Genomic DNA, 20,649 nt, shown 5'->3' with positions numbered 1-20,649 from the left:
ATGTCAATCTACAAATTATTTTCCTAATATAGATTCCTAACAACATGAAAATTTTTTAGTAGTTTACAAAGCAAGTAGATTTAGAAACATGGAATATGTTTAAAAAAAAAAATCTAGGTTACTGATTAAAAGTTAAGCACAAGGGGCGCCTGGGTGGCACAGCGGTTAAGCGTCTGCCTTCGGCTCAGGGCGTGATCCTGGCGTTACGGGATCGAGCCCCACATCAGGCTCTTCTGCTATGAGCCTGCTTCTTCCTCTCCCACTCCCCCTGCTTGTGTTCCCTTTCTCGCTGGCTGTCTCTATCTCTGTCGAATAAATAAATAAAATAAAATCTAAAAAAAATAAAATAAATAAAATAAAATAAAATAAAAGTTAAGCACAGGACCTAACAGGAGCTTATGATTCCCAAAAGCTTCTAAAATTCACTAAAAAATACGGGTATTTCATGTCAACTAATACAATGGGTTCATTAGTTTCAGGCTTTGGTCATAAAATGTCCTTAAGAGTAACTGATGATATGAAATGTTAGTAATGTCTGCTACCACCATAAAGGAGTGATAGCAGGTTAAGCTTACTGGTAAAACTGAGCAAACCACATTCTTTTTCTTTCAGAATTGAAACAGGACAAGGAGCAATTTCTGTATTTCAGAGAAAATGATGTAATGAAAATAGCATATATATCTCAAAGAAAAACTTTTTGTCAGATAGTCTATAAATGGTCCATGAGAAAACTTGGCTTCTTTCCTAACTATGTAAGTAAACAGAAAAAAACAAAACCAAAAACAGAAGTTTGCCCCTAGGGACATAGGATACCAGACACAGTTATAATATTATGGGAAGTAAAATATCTATCTTGTTGCATTTTATTAATAACTGATTAAAAATCAATGAAGAATTCACATATTTTGAAATATAATTATTTAGCATCAGAATTCTATCAACCACACGGGTTTTATAATCTAATACTTTAAAATCACTGGCAACATTTTTTAACGGATTTAAGCCTCTCCATTTGAGCTAACAGTTAAGTGCAGTTTAAAAAACCTGCCATATTAGTAAAAATACTTTGGAACTATATATGGCATTTACATTACAAATCATTTATAAATACGAAAAAAATTTTATCCTGTTAACCACTTCTCCAGCAAAGATTTTTCATTTAGGTTTGGGGACGTCTGTCCATGCCATAAGTTCTAATATACGACCACAGAGGAAGTTATAAGACATAGGTTTTAAATTACATGTAAAGTGTATTGGTCTAATTGAATAAATTTCTCTTCTCAGCAAAATGTAAGCCTAGATAGATATATTTCTTTTTTCTTTCAATCCATGCCAGATATCACCAGGAGGTAGGTAACTTTAAACCACTGACTGTAGGTAAGAAACAGAAAAATAAGCTTAGTGAAGAAGTGTGGGTTGCTCAGCTTACTTTCTCCTCTGAAAAACTGAGGAGAATGGGCACCAGAAGAAAAATGGCATCCCTTATTGCAAGACAAGGGGTCCCTTTGACAATGATACTTTCGGATGCAAAAAAAAAAAAAGGAACATTTATGCAAATTTATCAAACTGATAAGGTGTTTTTTTTTTCATGAAATAAAAATACCACTAATCAGTAATAAAATAACAACGCATTATTTAGATGAAGCAGACATGGGGAAAGCCTTTGTAGGAGTATCTAGATAAACTCATTCAAGTTAAAAAAAAAATGGAAAAAAAATTATTTCCAGGAAAATGGTAATATACGTGGTGAAGCATGAAACAGCAGAATGCGAGAATCAGAGATTGTACAAACTGGAGGTGTTCCCCCCACTGAAAGCATTCCTGGTAAAAAAGAGAAAATTAAACACTATGCAAATCAACACAAAACTCATGCTGATCTAATTTAAACCACAGCCCAGGAGACTGAGATCCTGGTGTTAAAGTCTAAGAGTTTGAATACAAGGTAAATGTGGGAACGGGAAGTTAAAGTGAGCTCATCCTGTCTGCTTTTCCTTAAAAATCTAGATTTTGTTTATTTTCATTCATTTTTAAATTTTTTTTCTAGCTGTCTTTTAGATTTAGCCTACTAAAGATTTAAATGCAACCAGAACAAAAACACATATTAAAAATTAAGTTGCCAAACTAGTTTGATACTCTCAATATAACATCATATTCATTAAACATAAGCAGTAGACATCTTATTACGCCTGGTGCCTTCTTACTGGGACTGGATCCTCCCCCAAACCAGTCCAACTCTGGAGGCCCTGCCAAAGGAGGTGTCTTACTGCCCCCTGCCAGTCTGCCCCATGGTTCACGCAAGAGAGGACACATGACCCCAGAAGCGTCATTCAGAGACCTTTCCCAGGATTAATAGAGATATCAATGTAACTCCTTCTTTGATTGAAAAGGGTCAAGATATTATAAAGGTGTATGACTCATCTTTCCAACTGATACAGAGTCCCACCGAGAATGGAGTGAACCCAAAGGAAATCACACACACAAAATGTGGACAAATTTCTGAAATATAAAACACCTGGCTCTAATTGTGCCTACATTTAGTCAACCTCAGGAATTTTCAATTACAGGAGTTAATAAATTCTCTTTTGTGTTTAAGCAAAGTTAGACCAAGTTTCTATTACTTGCAAACAAAAAAGTGTCATAAATATAAGAGAGAAGAGATTTGGGTTTTGCATGTATCCATTAATATCTTACTGTACCCCCTAGGGCTTTCCAGCCAAAGAACAGCAAATTTTTCCCCTAGGGATTTTTCTAAACTGACATACACAAATACTCTAAATTATCCCATTATCCTAACTTAATTACCAGTACCTTTGGAGGAGGGGAGAGGTGTGAGGTGATGGTGAAACCACATCATCTATTTGATAACTCCCCAGATTTAGTACATGTTCTATATATACTTTGACACAAACAATTCTTTAATAGAGGATCAAATCTATTATTAATAATGAAAATACTAATTATATGAAGTATTATACATAGCAACCTTATTTTCTGATCCCAACTAAGTATTTGTTTTAAAGATTTTATTTATTCATTTATTTATTTATTTATATATTTATTTGACAGAGAGAGAGAGAGAGAGAGAAAGCGTGCGCACAAGCAGGGGGAGCAACAGGCAGAGGGAAAAGCAGGCTCCCTACTGAGCAGGGAACCTGATGCTTGGCTGATCCCAGAACCTGGGATCATGATCTGAGCCAAAGGCAGCCACTTAACCGGATGAGCCACCCAGGCACCCCTCATCCCAACTAAGTATTAATGGAACTTAAAAAAAAAAAAAGAAAAAACAGAACTACAAGCTTGTAACCAATTCTTATGTTATATGGCATAGTACATCAAAAAAATTCAACCATACTACATCAATACACATGGATATTGATGGATATTGATGCAGAAGCCCCAAACAAAGAAATGACAAGTACTATCCACCTACGAGTCTCATGGGTATGATTAATGAAAAGACTATTTCAGAAACACAGCTATCATCATTTCCATTTCCAGCAGTTAAATCAATAGTCTCTCACCACGGGTTTCAAAGATGAACCAAACCAGAGAAAGTAATGCATACTTACAAATTATAAAGCATGTCAGCCATGTTGCTACGGTAGTACAAAGCATTTCTATAGGCGCTTTCAGCTTCAGAAATTTTGCTCTGACTCTTCAGAACATTTCCAAGGTTACCCCATGCTGCCAAGAAGAAAAAGAAGTATTCAGACTGAGCGTCAATGCAATTATACATGACATAATATCAGGCCATCAGGAAGTACCACAGGGAGAGAAAACCTTCATAAAACATTTTTAAGAAGGGAAATTTATTTCCTTTATACCCAAACATTTCATCAAGCCAGGAGATTAAATACAATCAAAGTCTTAAAGTAATTATTATGTCTCAAAGCTGATATACATATGCAGTTCATCACAAGGCCAAGAACAATGTTATCTTAAGATCACCTACAAAGACTTCATGCTCTTTCAAATTTCAGTAGGGGTCTTTGTGGCCTGAAATTATTGTATACTTACTGAACCAGAAACTGTAAGAAATCATCTTAAAATAAGCAAAGACAAACATGGTAAAACTGATACACTACATGGAAGAACAGGATAAAAAGCAAAATAACTAAGATCAAAGCAATAAAGAGGCTTAATAATCATCAGAACATATCGGTAAAACATTGTAATTCTTAAAACAGTTAAATATATATGGTTTATTCCGATATAATATTCTTTTATACCTTCCCTGCTAATAAATCTATTTGTAGGAAAAGCACTGTCTCAGTATTTTCATACATAATATTTATTTTTCTTATAGATTTATTTGAAAGAGACAGAGCATGTGTGTACACAAGCAGAGGGGGAGGGGCAGGAGAGGGAGAAGCAGGCTCCCCACTGAGCAGGGAGTCCAATGCAGGCCTCAATCCCAGGACCCCGAGATCATGACCTGAGCCGAAGTCAGACGCTTAACTGACTGAGCCACCCAGGCACCGCCATATATAATGTTTAAATAAAATCTGTAATTTCTGTATGCCCTTTATTTTTTACCCGAAGTAATCATGATTTCTCAACATTCAAAAGATCAAGGGTACACCATCAACAACTGTCTTTATAGCATGGCTCTAGAGCAGACCTTGCCCTCAAACATGGATACTTCTGTTGTCTTCCTTCCTGACCACAAGGAGACAGTGTGTCCAGGGCCGAAACCGGAGTCCTTCTCAGACAGAAGACAGGGATGAGAAGGAGGCTTATTCATCAAGATATATTTACTTGGGTAATTACTGACTGTATCTGAGGAATGAAAGGGGCTTGGAGTATCCATTTTTAATGCATAAAAAAGGGTATAATCTTTCAGTGCCAAAGTTGCCTGTGTGCCCTGCTAATTTAACACTGGCCTTAATTTACTCATCAGTAAAACAGAAAAAAATAATTAGTATTTCATGGGTTTTGTGATGAGGATTAAATGAGTTCATATAAGTAAGGTGTTAAGACAGTGCCTGTCATGTGGCAAACACTCAACAAATATTTGCTATTATCATTAATATTATTGTGATTGATACTTTTTGCAATTTACAATGTCAAGCTCTGCTTACAGAAATATCAAATATAATGCACTTTATGCCCTTATATTATCTACAGAGAGTAATAATTTTCTTGCATTTGGAAAGTCATATACCTCCTTTTTCCTCTGATGGAAAACAGAAGGAAAGCCCTGTTCTTCAATTACTCATCACCTAATAACATCACATACCACACCACACTCCTGAAATGGATCGTCTCACTGAGCTCTGAACATAGTCCTATACATAAATACCCTGTCCACTCTGTGAGTGAGGAAACAGACTCAGAGACACTAAAGAACTTGAAAAGTTAATACAAAAGTATCAGAGCAGGAATTCTGATCCAAGGCTGGTGGCTTCCAAACTTTTTCCACTATCCACCTAACATTTTCAGACCACGTTTCATCTTTCATTGCAAACCAACACTCACACACTACAAATCAGACCTTGGCATTATAAATCCATGAACAACTGAATCCTTGAAGTGACAGATAAAACTTAGTTTTAAAATACTGTCAAATGAGTTTAAAATATTCTCAAATTCAAATACTAAATTTAGTAACAGGAAATACAAAGTAGTAGTAAAAACATATAGTAAATTATAATTATCTTCAAATTTAATAGGCATAATTTCACATGTATTTTATCACATGTATTTTATATCCATCCCTTCCTTCCCTGCCACTAATATTACCAAATGAATAAAATATGGCTCTATGGAAACTTCTAATAGCTAGCCTGTTTTCAACACACTTCACCTCTCCCAAAGTTCTGCTCTGCTTGTGTCATAAGTAAATGAAATTCTGTTTACACTGAATGACTCCAGAGAAATGCCTTCAAATATTAATTTAAGCCCCAGGAAAACACCATTATAATACTATCTCATCTAACCCATAGTCTTAAAACACAGATGCTGAAAAAAAAACATTAATAGCAAAGAAACCGCTTTGAAAATTTTAAGGCATATTTCCAGAGAAACAGACTGACATTTTTCTCAGGTACTTATATCTCAATGAAATAATAAGCTAACAAGTGTTTCTCTTTTTAAAAGTCAACAGACATAGAGTTATGTTTAGAATATATGTTTACTCAATTGGTTGTTCATTTGTTCATTCATATACATATCCAATTATTAAACCAATGATTTGCTAAGCACCTATCTGGCACTGGGAACTTGATCAGGGGCCAGGCACCTGGGCCTGTACATACATACAAGTTCTTACACACGCAGAGCTTATGTTTGAAGTGGGAAGTGAAGTAGAGTGGGACAGGAAGAACCACACAACAGAAGAAATGAGTTAACTTCAGATAAGTGCTAACAAAATAGCCACGTAAGGTGGAGTGGATGAGGCGAATTTATCTAGGGATTATCTTAGAAACAGGGAAATGGATGTGATGTCTAAGGACTGAAAGATAAGGAGCCAGCCTTGCAAAGACCAGTGAAGCCAGGTAAGGGGAAGAGTAAAAGCGAAGGATCGAAGGTGGCCTCCACTGGGACAGGTGGCAGGGGAGATGGTTATTTCAAAGTGAAATAGAACTCAGAATTAAAAATCCCTGGCAAGGTTATCTGAGGCAGAGCCACAATGTGGTGCCAAGTTTCTTAATTTTCATCCAGCTAGAAGTCTCTCACGTCCTTACGATTCAGTCATTGCCCTGGGTGACTGGGAAGTGAAAAAGGAAATTCCCAAATGAAGCATATATGTTTAAAACAATTTTACCTACTTATGAATGAAGGCGGAAGGAAGGGAGAAAGTGGAGGGAAAGGGAAGAAAGGTAGACTTCAATGTCCTAAACTCACCAGACACTCACCATCAGGCTATTTTTTTCTGTTGTACATACACATTCTTACAGAATACCAACTTGAGACAAAGTTACTTTGAATCCATGATAAGTGAGGCAAAGCGAGATTACTTCATAATTTTACCAAACACAAAAAAGAAAAAGGCCACAGTACAACCCATAAAATACCAAAGATCCTCCTCTCTTGCTAAATGAATGACTTCTTTATCCAGTCATAGAATTGTTCTAGCATTCAATCTAAAGAACAACAGCCCTGCTTCTTTACGCCCTCTCCCAAATCACCCAAGCAAAGTTCATACCCTATGATACAACCTCAGGATCCCCATGGTGTAATATTCCCTCAATGAAAATAGTAATTAAGCCAAATTCTTTACCATCAGTGTGTTCCTGAATGTCTCTGGCTGAAAGGCATTGACAGAGAGGATTTTATCACACTCAAATATGAAAACAATTCCTTTTCAAAATCCCCCCTCTTGTTCTTTTTCCTCACTCTCTTTTATTACCTTCATACCAGTCTACTCTTTGAGTATTAAAGGAGAACACAGGCAGATCGTGACTCCCAGGCATTCCACAAAGTAGGCAGGTCACCTAAGGGGCCACCTTTACCAGCTAGTGATGCATTCATTTTATGAAAACTGCTGTCACTATTTCTGTACTAGTTTCTAATTTAAATGTGATTGAGTCTTGCATCAATACTACAAAAACTCAATGCTAACATAAAGATCACTTCTAAAATATAAAACCATCCTACAGAATTATGAACTTAAATTTAAAAATGCCACCGGTAGTCAACTAAATAGTAATTCTTTTCATAAAAACTATTCATTTATCATATTTCAATGATAAAATGTGCAAAAAAATCATTAAATTAAAAAAACCATTTAAGATTTAGCTACCACAGATATAGTTTAGAGGAAAATGCATTAAAGTGAACTATAAAAAGTACATCTTAAAAGGGCTAATGTTACAATTTAACATCTATATAATTATCCTATAGAATTAATCAGTGTAGCTATGGGTTTGTTTTTCTATTACTTAAATTTGATCACACCAATCAAGTCAACTTTTTTATATCAGATCAGTTTTTAAATCTAGCTAGTCTGACTAATTAAAAGTATCCAAACCAAAACTTGAAAAATATGGAGAAATATCCCAAGGCTCATGGGTGGGACAATTTAACATTATAAAGATGTCAAGTCTCCAAAATTAATCTATAAATTCTATGTAATTTCAATATTTTCCCATTGTATATTAATGCAATTTTTTTCTGAGCATAAGAGAAATATAAAACTTGATTTTTATACCATATTTACCATATACAAAGTTTTAAAAGTTAAATGTGAAAAGATAAAGCTAACAAGAATATGGAGGAGAATCACTCTGTGGAAAGAAAGAGACTTCTTAAAAAGACCTCCAAAAATAACTCAAAAGGTTTAAAAAAAAAATGAGGTATTTGAGTATCTTAAAATTAAGGACTTCTAATTATTGAGGGATAATATGGACAAAGTTAAACATACATTAATACACTAGAAGATATTTCAAACCATGTAAATAAGGGACTGTACTTCAGAAAAAAACCTAACAAAGCAACCAGAAAAAGATAAGAAATCCAACAGAGGAAAAAAAAAAAATGGTCAAAGGATTTGAACAAAAATGGAAACAAAATAAAAAAGTTAAAGCATTTTAACTAATATTCAAATTCCTCAGTAACCCAGAGAAACACAAATCATGACAATGAGATTTGAGATTAGCAATATTGAGGAAACTGCATAAAGCCAAGTCCTGGTGGGGTTGCGGGGGAAGGCCCCGTGCACTGTTAGGGGCAGTGTAAGCCTGGGACAGCCAACCTGCTGGGCCATCTGACAGAAGAATAAATAAATAAAATCTTAAAAAAAAAAAAAAAAAAGAGTCACTAAGCCCAGGTAAGTCCTAACCAGCAATTCCACTCCCAGAAAAATTTTCACCCAATAAAGTATGTAAAAGGGTGTTTAATGCGAGCCTCTTAGTGTTGGCTGACAGTGGGAAGCAATCAACGCATCCGTCATGGGAGTACCATGTGGTACATACGCTTTGTGGATTACTATCCAGAAGTGAGGACCCCCAAATTCCCTGTAAACATTGTAACATGAAAGGACCTTAGAAAGCTGACAAAGAATCAACATATCAGAAGCATTCTGCACGTCTCAACTCCAGCTACATATATTAAAAATTCATTCCCACCCAAATTATCACTACACAGTTTACAAAGATATATTATAAATCTAAGGATGCAAATCAAGTACGTTAGAGCAGTTGTCTATGGTGCAAAGGAAAATGAAGTTAGGAACAGAGATAAAAGGGAATAAACACAGGAATAGAAGAGAGGAAAGCTGCAGGCATCATCCCAGCCATGATCAAACTGGCCATGAACCTAGGAATATAATTAATCTAACTGTCTGCAACTGGTTTTGGGGCAGGGAGAGGACACAAGGGAAATGGAGGGGAGGGGAGGAAAGGAGAGAAGAGACAGAAGAAAAATTAAGGTCACATCCCACATTCTCTTAAAATAGAGATGGGGTTATCCTATACCCTACTTAAGGAATAAAGGGTTTTAACAGTCACTAAACTTTTTTTTTGGTACTAAGACAATCGGAAACAGATGTTTGGGATTATCTTCAAATTTTCCCTTGGTAATTACACTTTGGACCAACAAAACTTAAAGATCTTATATTTTCATTAATATTTAATATCACTTACATTTTTTTTTACATGTTTAGGCCCATACATTTTAGTGATGCATTCATTTCATGAAAGTACCTTTTTTAAAGTACAATTTTAATAGAATAAAATCTCTGAAATTCGTCCAAGAAATTATGATGAAGCTTAAAAAAATATATCAATGTTTTTAAAGTCTGTATTTTAATAGACAGTGTGTGCACATGAATCCAATTCACACTTTAAACTCTGGAGATAATATAATAAAGCTCTTATTTGAAGTTCAAAAAATGTATTCTAAAATCTCAATATAGTTTTTTTTTTTTTTTTAAAGATTTTATTTATTTGACAGAGATAGAGACAGCCAGCGAGAAAGGGAACACAAGCAGGGGGAGTGGGAGAGGAAGAAGCAGGCTCATAGCAGAAGAGCCTGATGTGGGGCTCGATCCCAGAACGCCGGGATCACGCCCTGAGCCGAAGGCAGACGCTTAACTGCTGTGCCACCCAGGCGCCCCTCAATATAGTTTTTAAAAGTTCTTCCCAATAGCATCTGAAAATATTCAGAGTACTCATTTTATTCTTGTTTTACAAAGTGAATATTATAAGAAGCTGCTCTCATTTGAGGGTACTGCTGTCCCATCCCATGGCCTTACCTTCCAGCACCATGAGCCAAAGTAGAGGAAAAAGTGGAGAGAGAAGAGGAGGTAGAGAAGGAATTTAAAAACTATTGTGATAATAAAAATAATTAAGAGTGCTTTCATTTATTTAAAGCTTACTATATGCTTGTCAGTGTCCAGAACTTTAACCTAATAAAAAACCTTTGAGATATATTACTACAACCATTTCACTGATGAGAAAACTGAGGTTAAATCCCTAAGCAGCAAAAAGTTACTGACAAGGAAGAACCAAGGTATGTTGGTTTCCAGGCATCAGAATCTATTTAGAGGTAATGCTATCTCACCCTCTCAATATGGAGTCTGAATATAAAGTAGAATAGCATACACACACACACACCATATATATACTCAATATTTTTACATATTGGAGGGACTGGAGTATAATATGAAAACAAAATAAAGTATTCAAATGAGATCCCTCAGAACTTCTAGGGGCAAAAAAAAAAACCCTCAGAAACAACAAAAACAAAAAGGAATCCCGTACCCGTATCTCATAATGTATTTTCCATACCACAGAAAAATTAATGCCAAACAATATATTAAGTGTTTTATATTTCTTTGGGAACGTAATTTTAAATGTCACATTTTCCAGTTAGCATATTGGAAATAGAACATACTCTGTATAAACAAGAGGTTGTTGCTCAAAGATGCTGGGGACTTCGATACATTAATCAAGATCTTGTAGTGCCCTGGAGATGCCTTGCTAGGAACAGAGATTTTACAAAGCATTTTTAACAAGTACATGATTAATTTCCTAAGACTAAAGCATATATGATGATTACATGAAGAGAAAGCAAACAGCTGCTTCGAGGTATCACTGAATAAGCTTTAAAAAATCTGATCTATGAAGTTATTTTATTTTCAAAAAGAAAACAAAATTTTTTTCTGCTAAAATACCAGGAAGTGAAGTAGTAGGAATAACTCTTGTATCTCAAGGGCCCTTCACATTGATATTCAACTGCACCTATAAGGTATCCACTTACGAAGAAACTTGACCTTAATTCACAAGGAAAGCTCCTCTTGTACTTTGTCCACAATCTGCCACAGTTTATGTTCCTTGAAAGGCTCAAGAACAATTAAATATTCCCATCTCGCTAAAGTTGTTCTAAAGAGAAAATCAAATGTGAGCTCCCTCTAGAAATGCTAAGTGATCTACAGCAACAAATACCTCCCATTTTTTTTCAAAGCCCTCATTCAAATACAGTGTTTCTAAATTCACAGACGAACTTCAAACTCACTCTCCTGCATCTCCTATCTCTTGATATATTTCACAAAATCAATGCAGGGAGATTTGAGCAATTTTTTCAAGGATATTTCTACTTTATACTAAAAGTCTGAAGACATGTATATTTACCAATTATAAAAGTTAAAATAATTTTCTTATGATTTTGGCATATAACGCTCTTCAAAAAATTAGCTAAGATGAATGCCTTTCAATATTACTATTTAAATCTGAAGCTACTTATCATTCAGGTCTACATAAGCGATCACGCCTGAGGGTTATCATATCAGCATTTTCATTTCATTGGTGCACTGAACACAGTCACCAAAATCAGTAAGCACTCTCGCTTTTGACTTCTGCCCTCAGTTGGCATTTATTTTTACCGTAGAACTTTCATATAGATCTTCAGATCCTGTATGAAAATCTTGAGTTCTATGTAAGGATCTGGCAAAACTGAAACATTGAACTGCATAAAATAAGGTGATAAATCCTGAATTTTGTTTCCTTCCAACATGAGTTACTTGCTTGAAATCAGAATACTACCACCAAGAAGGGTTAAATATGGAAATCTCACCAGTTATCAAAGCCAGACCAGGTGCAAAAGAAAATAAATAGAGGAGTGCCTCATGTGTCAGATAAGAATTCTACCAACTTAGGCTCTAGGCCTATTTTTAGGCTAATCTGTGTTTACATTAAATCTTTTAATCCACATAACACAGGAGATTACCATCCAGCTGATACTAGTTGAGGAAACCCTGCCTCGAAGAAGTCAAGTGACACTTGGAAGCTAACAGAGCAGGCCCTTGCGTATAATCATTATAGAATGCCTGGACTTTACATGTGTTCCCCAAAATGGTATAACCAAAGATATAATTTAAGTACCATTTATCATTTTAAATTATAAAGGTTAATTATGTTACACGTTCTCAGTTTAATGGAGAGAGAAAAAAGAAAAAAGCAGAAGAAAAAAGAGCCACTAACAACATGGAACTTAAGATAAATGTGAATAAGTTGTTTTTTTAACTATACTCCTTCCATTAGTAAAGACTGTAAGGGGGTCAACCATTTGTAGCCTGGGCTCTTGACTAATTATTTGATAGTCACTTCCTGTGACTCCAGGGAAATAAAAGCCCTTATAAACCTATAAGAATTTATTTTTCCTAAAGAAACTGAACTTTGGATTGTTACAAAAAGTAACATATTGTTAAGTGGGTAAAAGAAAAGAAACTGTCTAGTTAAAATGTTAAGTGAAATAAGTGGACATAATATAAAGATTACGATTTATGATACCAAAATATCAGAATACATATATACTTATATGTAATTCTAATTAGAGCAATTTTATAATATGCAATTACTTCTCTTGGTTCTTCATCTTTGATTACTTCAGATGGACCTGAAACTAAATTTATTCTTATTAAAAAAATTAGGTATTGAAAACGGCAAGGTAATATTTAGTATTCTAATATGTTAATGCTCTCTTGAAAACAGTTACTCACTATAATACCTACGTGCATACTGCAAAATCCACATACACAGTTCAGAGGGCTTTTTGTTTTAATACATTTACAGTTGTTCCTTAGCATTTTAGCATCTGTACCCTCTACCATATTCCTGCCTTTGACAATGAGCTAGTGTCTGCTTACCAGTACCACTCATGATCTGTGATGCTGGGTCTCCCCTGAACCTGCCTTCATCCGTGGTTGGAATTTTTCCCATGCATTCACCATTAAAACGAAACAGAAAATATGCTCTACATCCCTTTCTAACAGCAATGTGGTCTCTGCAAAATTTTGGATTAACTAACCCATAGTACCATGTAAACTGACAGTAAATACAGCTATATTTACAAGCGTAATGACTGGAAAGGGGAAACAATTTGGAAGCCCCTGAGCCTTGCTTGAGCTTCTCCTCAATCTTACAGATAGACCCCTTTCACACTGTCAACAGTAGATAGTAAAACACTTGAATATATAATCGGCATGCCACCGATAGTATCCCTATTTATAGACCTACCAAATTCAGTGGAGGCTTTATAGAAATTCCTCATTATCCAACTGATCTCTCATGAAGTCAGTCTGAGACCATGAAGTTGTTGAAGTTGTTCAATGGGCACCTTTAGATGGATTATAAAGTCTAAAGAGTGGTTAAGTTGTTTCTGACTTTATATCAAAAATATAAATGTCCCTAAGAATCCCTTGCTTCTGTCATGACCCGCATCACCTGAGTTCAGCTCAGCTCTGAAAGATGAAAAATGCTTAGACAGGCAAGAGTTTTTATACGACTGTATCTGGAGTTCTAAACAACTCCAGGGTGGAAAAAGAATCCTTTTATTATTTTTAATCCCTTCCTTTGTTCTCTTATAATCCAATCTCATCATCTACTTTATCTCACCGTGAATCCTATCATCATTGGGAAGGGTCCTATCCTCAAATGGCCCCAGGTTAGTTTCCTACTAGGTGTCAGTGAAAGGAATTACTTTTCTTTCTTTTTTTTTTTTTTTAAGATTTTATTTATTCATTCGACAGAGAGAGAGAGACAGCCAGCGAGAGAGGGAACACAAGCAGGGGGAGTGGGAGAGGAAGAAGCAGGCTCATAGCGGAAGAGCCTGATGTGGGGTTCGATCCCATAACGCCGGGATCACGCCCTGAGCCGAAGGCAGACGCTTAACCGCTGTGCCACCCAGGCGCCCCAGGAATTTCTTTTAAGCAGGCTCCACACCAACACTGGAGTCCAGCATGAAGCCCAACACCAGATTTGAACTCATGACCCTGAGATCAAGACCTGACCTAAGATCAAGAGTCAGACGTTTAACCAACTGAGCCACCCAGGTGCCCCACTAAAAGGAATTTTGATGTGGAAATGTAAAACAAAATATCCAAAACCTAAGTTTTAGTATTAGTCCTGTTACCAATTAGATCTGGATACACTGAGTAAATTACCTCTCTTATTTCTTATTAGCAATAGTAAAAGCAGTAAATTAGTAGAACATGAAATGTGGGCCAAACCCTGGTAGGTATGCTACACATACTCTGGACCACACAGTAGTACTGCACACTCACTATACAGATCAGCAACTTGAGGCTCAGACTATAAATAAGGATAATGAAAATAGCTATTAATGGCCTGGGTTAAGATTAGTGCCCAAGCATAACTCTTACTGTAAAGTCTGCACTCTTTACCATGCTTTTTCTCCTTAAGCATTCTGCCTCTCTTAATTTCTCATCCGTGAAACAGGTGGAATGATGCTTGCCCAAGTTAAATTCTAGCATGACTGAGACGATTAAATAACAGATATATACCCTGGAAAGTACATTATTATGGATAAGGAATGATACTTCATTATCATCCATTAGAAGCATGACCAATTAGATATATACTGTTACAGTACATCTCCTGTATTCAGCATCTCTGGGAGTGCCATTGAGAATTTCATTGCCAAGTAAATTCAGGCCAAAAAAAGCAAAACTCAAAGCAGAACAAAATACTCCTGAAGCCAGTTTTAAGGTAAGAAAAATAATGAAAATCCTAAAGTTCATTTTATTTTATTAAAAAAAATCTTGCTTCTAAAATAAAAATATAGTACATCTCAAATATAGTATATTGGGACACTATTTTATACCTTAACCTGTATATATTAACTTTTGATAGTCACTTTTATCAACTCAGCAGCTACAGCTGAGCACAGCAAAAGCAGAGTTAATACTAGAGAAAAGGGGAATTGAAAAAGAAATAATCAGTAAAAATATAAATTTTAAGAAAAAAATTATGTGAGTAAAAAATATTTATGCATGCTAATGAGAAAAAAAGAACAATTATCTATCGAATAACTATGAAATTTCTAAAAATATATACCAATTATCTTTGATAATGTACAAATCTTGGGCAACTATCATTTGAAATAATTTTCTTCCATACTTTCAGCTGACTATTAACAACAGAAAAGGAGGGAGGTTAATTGCCTCTGCCTTTTTTGTTGTTGCAGGTCACGAGATAAAGGTTCTTGAAAAAGGTTATACAGCAACTACTTGAGGCATTTTTACATCACTTGAAAATATACTGAAACAAAGAACGTTGTTTCTCATTTAACAGAATTAAATATACAGTTCAGAAAGTTCTACTTCCAAACAGTGAAAGGAAGCTACTACCTAGATGGGTAAAATAAATAGGAAGAATCAGAAGGGTCAATGCACCAAAATGACCTTATCACATCAATCGGGCAGTGTAAGAAAGAGGAGGGCTGGCTTACTTCCTGAAGTTCTAACTGAAGTAGATTGGGTCACAACAGGGAATTCTCAGAGGCCATTACGGGCTCTTTTTCAACAAACACATCCACTGGACATGTATCAGTGATTAATGAACATTACCAAATCGAAGTTATGATTAGATTATGTAGTTTTAGAGACATAAATCCGTCCATTTCATCTGTGAGTCCTAAATAACGTTGTCATTCAGACTAGTTCCGTGTCAGGTTGTTTAAAACTCATAGAGAAACTGTATTTTCCTATCAAATAATCAGGATTGAGGTTAGGATACGCTTCTTTAAGTCCATCCTTTTAACTTAAAGCCTCAAAAGTAAATATCTACTTTAGTTTCAATTTGGGAATGAGAACCAGTAGCCACAACCAAAGCATGGTAAGCCTCTGAGCAAAGCACCACATAACCTCTTACTTCTACAGAACACAGAGCAATGAGGCATGGCACAAGATGGACTTCAGTGATTGTATCACCTGTCCTCAAAAAGTAGCTCAAAATCATTGTCCTCGTGTAACAGCAAAAGAGGTTTTAAAATCCCATTCTACTGCTCCCAAGTAATAGAATTTCAAAGGCAAAAAGTCATCTCCAATATATCATTATGACTAAAGATAAGAAAAATGCAGAATACAAAGATCTGTACGATATCATTAATTAATATGCTCATGTTTTGATTACATGAGCCCAGAAACTCATTTCTACTTTACAATTGTTTTCAACACTCACACAAATATGGACAATACTCTTCAATCTTAACCACTAGGGTGAACATGACCTCCAAGCCATCCTTGGAAAAGACTCAGATTATTCAAAATTGGAGTTAAGTAGAAAAATGAAGTATTGTATACCAGTTTTGCAAACCACCAAAGCTTATTTGTAAGACTCAGAGTAAGCCAAGTGATAAAGTAAAAACAGATAATATATCAAAATATACAGAGACCTTCTGGTCTTTGCTGGTAGTCTCATGATAAATAATTTGAGAAATTTAGTCCCTTTTCCCCAAGAGAAAAAAGAAAAAAAAATCATTTATCACACGTCTCTATTATAGAAACTCCCAGTTGCAATATGCAGAGCCCCAAACATTGTAAAACTGTGAGTTTCCTCTCCCACCCAGGAGAGCTGCACTCACAGAAAAAAGTACCCTGACATCTCAGTAATCTGTTTTTGTCAAAATCTGACTCTCAGCTGTGGTACTGAGTATCTCATCCAGTTCCCTCTTTCTAAACCTAAAATCCCTAGAAAGTTTTCCTAATTAAAATGTATGTATACACTCCTTCCAAAAAAGATATTCATGTTGATATTTTAATATAATATCCCATGGTGTTTTACATAAAAGAATTGAATTATGCTGTTTAAGATGACTGAATGAACGTTCAGAGTGACAGCTAGTATTATTGGGAATTAGAATCCTAAATGCAAGACATAATAAAGCCTCTAATATAGCTCTGCCCTCCAGAAGGTTGTTTTTTTTTTAATTTCTCTCTACTATTTAATCAAATCGGATTATGGTTTCTTACTTGGAAAACAATATTATCATTTTTTAAATCAAAACTTTTAATATGTTTTATCCTTATTTAATTTTTAGTAAGCACATAATATGTATATTCCTGCTAGATCCCCCTGGCTGGTAATATACATATTTTAAAATTACAGACAAATTGAATACTAATATGCAAAGCTAAAAAGATGAGATTTCTAATTTAATACCTGTATGGAAAAATAGGGCTTGCACTTTGTTTTAACCATCTTCCCAAATGAGTGATATATAAACACTTTTTTTTTTAATTTTAATTTTTTTTACTATTTATTTATTTATTTTTATTATGTTAGTCACCATACAGTACATCCCTAGTTTTCGATGTAAAGTTCCATGAATCATTACTTGTATAAACACTGTTCTACAGCCAACCCATTTTAAAAAATTATTATATGACTTGGAACATCCCAGATTTTTCCATAATCCCTTGAGACTTAACTGAAATTTTCTTTTAAACCCATGACCACCAGTAACAGGTGTATAGGTATATACATAATAAGGGTAAAACTAAAAAACATGTTCTGTTTGTCTTCTTGAAAATCTGCTCTGTGACATTATTTGTAACTTCATATTAAAAGCAGGAAACAAACATTTTTACCCTTCTGCGTTTTTTAAGGGTCAAATGCCTATAATTTCATTTTGTGTAAGACAGTGCTGTAATATACTCTTTAGCTTACAATAGCAGCTTGGTTCTCTTTTCTTAAAAACAAAATTTTAAATTTCAAAAATATTAGGTATGTCTTAAATAACTCTATTCTCAAAAACAGCTTCTAATATAGTTAACCATTTCTTTTTTAAAAAATTTTTATGTATTATTTGAGAGAAAGAGAGTGAGTGAGAGAACAAGCAGAAGGGAGGGTCAGAGGGAAAGGGAGAAGGAGACTCCCTGCTGAGCAGGGAGCCTGACGTGGGATTCGATCTCAGGACCCCAGAATCATGACCAGATGCTTAACCGACTGAGCCACCCAGGCACCTCAGCCATTTCTTAATAGATGCCAGATTTGAAGGTGTTTCTAAGCCTTCCCTTTCTGTTACTATTATGGAGTGCAATGTCCAGACCTTCCCTCCATGTACAGAACATAAAGAAGTGTCAGATCGAAAAATAAAAATATTTGTTAATGGAATGTATTAGTTGGTAGGAAAGTAAGGGAAACCCCTGGGTCTAGAAATGGCTTGAAAGCAGGAATCCAGAAGAGTAAACAAGCTCTTCAGATGGCATTCACTCTGCATATGTGACACAATGATGAACAAGGCCTTGGGCTTTAATCAGCTGTAAGTGGGAGTTCGGATTGCAGAAACCACAGAAACTCAAGACCCCTGAACAGGAACAGCCTGTAAAGATGAACGAGAAGCAATCAAACAAACAAACACACCCCCCCCCCACCCCACCGCCAAACAATTCAGAGAAGGAGAAGGTAGATGTATTGTCTGTCAAAAATATCTGGACAAACAGAAAAAAGAATAAAAAATTCCCTGCGATTTCCTACACATAAATAAATCCACCTTCACAAAGTTCGAGGCAAAACTACATCTCTTGTTCAAAGTGTCTCAAATATGTTTAAAACTACAGTTGCAATAGAGATTTCAAAAGAGATAATGTGAGAACATTATGTATAGCTTTGTGCAAATAAATCTGAAACTGGTTAAACTGAACACAATCCAAGGGAAAAAAATTTACTGAAACTGATCCAAAAGTAAATCTTAATGATTCCAAAATCATGAAAGAAATTAAATCAAAAGAAAAAATTAAGCTCAGCCAGGTTTGCAGGTAAATTCTACCAATTATAGAATAAAAGGGTAACTCTCATTTTATATAAAATCCTTCAGGAAACACAAAAGAGGTATACTCCCAAACTGCATCTGAAAGGTTAATTGATTTTGAAACCAGAAAATGATACCACAAGATCAGAACTGACAATCTCACTCAGGAACATGGGTGAAAAACAAATTTAGAAAAATATAAAAATGATAATACATGATAAGTAATTCCTGGGTTTACTTCAGGAATGCAAAGTAGGTTTATTAGGAAATCTATTAATATAAACCATCAAATTAACAGACTGAGTGGGGGAAAATCTGTATCATTATCAATATTAATTCCTAAAACAAATCTTGAACTAGAAACAAGAAGAAAACTCTATAGATAAAAGCATCTACAGAAAAACCTGTAAAATGCACATAATTAATGATGAAATATTAAAAACATTCTTTTTTAAACAAGAATGAGAAAAAAAAATGCTGTTAACACTTCTGTTTAACATTGTAGTGGAGGTTCTAGTATAAAATAAAAATATTTAAAAGAAACAAAACTGAAATAAGGAAAGGTATGGGGGAAAATCTTCAAAGATACACTGGTATAATTTTCTCCCAAGCTGCAAAATGTCTATTTGTTTCAGTAGTATTCTTTAAATGGTACAGATACGATGCGTATATATACATTCCTCATGATATACTTTATACATATAATAAAAGCAAAAAAATGTTAAGCATTTTAAGAATCAAACATAAAAACTAATATGGAAATCAAAATAATTTAATTTCATACGTGTTTTAATCATATGCTAGTTTGAATTCCTTTGAAACAGAACCACTGGTAAATATATTCAATCTAAAGCAATGCTAATTTTAGGTTTGAAGGTTTTCAAAAGCCCATAAAGATTCTAAAAGTTTTGTTATGGATAATTTTAAAGAGAGGGTAAGCAGTGAGTCACCTGCTTCATGTTGTGGTCCAGTATTTTTTTCCCCAAACAACTGGTACTTGCAGTCATTAGAGCTGGAACAAAAGAACAGATTTATATGCCACTCCATTCTTAGAGTCAAGGAAACCTGATGCTTTTGAACTTCTGGGACTATTTCATCCCAACTGAAAAGGAACCATAGTTGATTTCTTCAAAACTCAAATGTTTAAAAGGGGCCCTCATTTAACAGTTTAATATATTTATTTTTTAAAACAGTTGAGTCTAGTTGAGCCAATGAGACATTTTTATTTTATTCTCATCAGCCCCATTACTTTATATTTTATTTTTCTAATCAGAAGAGAAGAGAGGAACTGAGATGAAGCAATACAGAATTTCTCTCTACCCCATGGAAGGCTGATTCAACTCTGTAGGATTTTTCTCCCCATCAGCCTCTACTGGTGCTTTTAGCTAGCTCTCTCCTACCACATCTCTCTGTTAAAGAAAATCTGTATTTTACAGTTTTAACTCAGGCCAGCCAGTCTTAGTAAAACACTACACTGGTTGCCCTTCCTGACTTTACTGCTAAATTCTACTTTTTATAAAAAGTTGAACCTCTTTTGAAAATGTCATCTTACTTGAGAAGTAATATAATAAATTATCTAAGAAATACAATAAACTTTACAATTTCGATGCTAGCTGCTTAAATGCTAACAGTTCACCACTGTTGAAGACACTCAAC

The 20,649-nt window shown here is 34.9% G+C and overlaps 1 protein-coding gene across 1 annotated transcript in view; it reads right to left on the bottom strand.

Moving 5' to 3' along the window:
- Positions 1-20,649, bottom strand: part of TMTC2 (transmembrane O-mannosyltransferase targeting cadherins 2) — a 388,624-nt gene that overhangs the window by 176,905 nt on the left and 191,070 nt on the right. The window contains exon 4 of the mRNA XM_008683605.1: positions 3,570-3,684. Within this exon, the coding sequence (XP_008681827.1) occupies positions 3,570-3,684 (115 nt within the window). The remainder of the gene's footprint in view (positions 1-3,569; positions 3,685-20,649) is intronic.

This window comes from Ursus maritimus, unplaced genomic scaffold (assembly GCF_017311325.1).
Source record: "Ursus maritimus isolate PB19 unplaced genomic scaffold, ASM1731132v1 scaffold_21, whole genome shotgun sequence".
Taxonomy (NCBI): Eukaryota; Metazoa; Chordata; class Mammalia; order Carnivora; family Ursidae; genus Ursus; species Ursus maritimus.
This window is presented reverse-complemented; position numbering and strand designations above follow the sequence as displayed.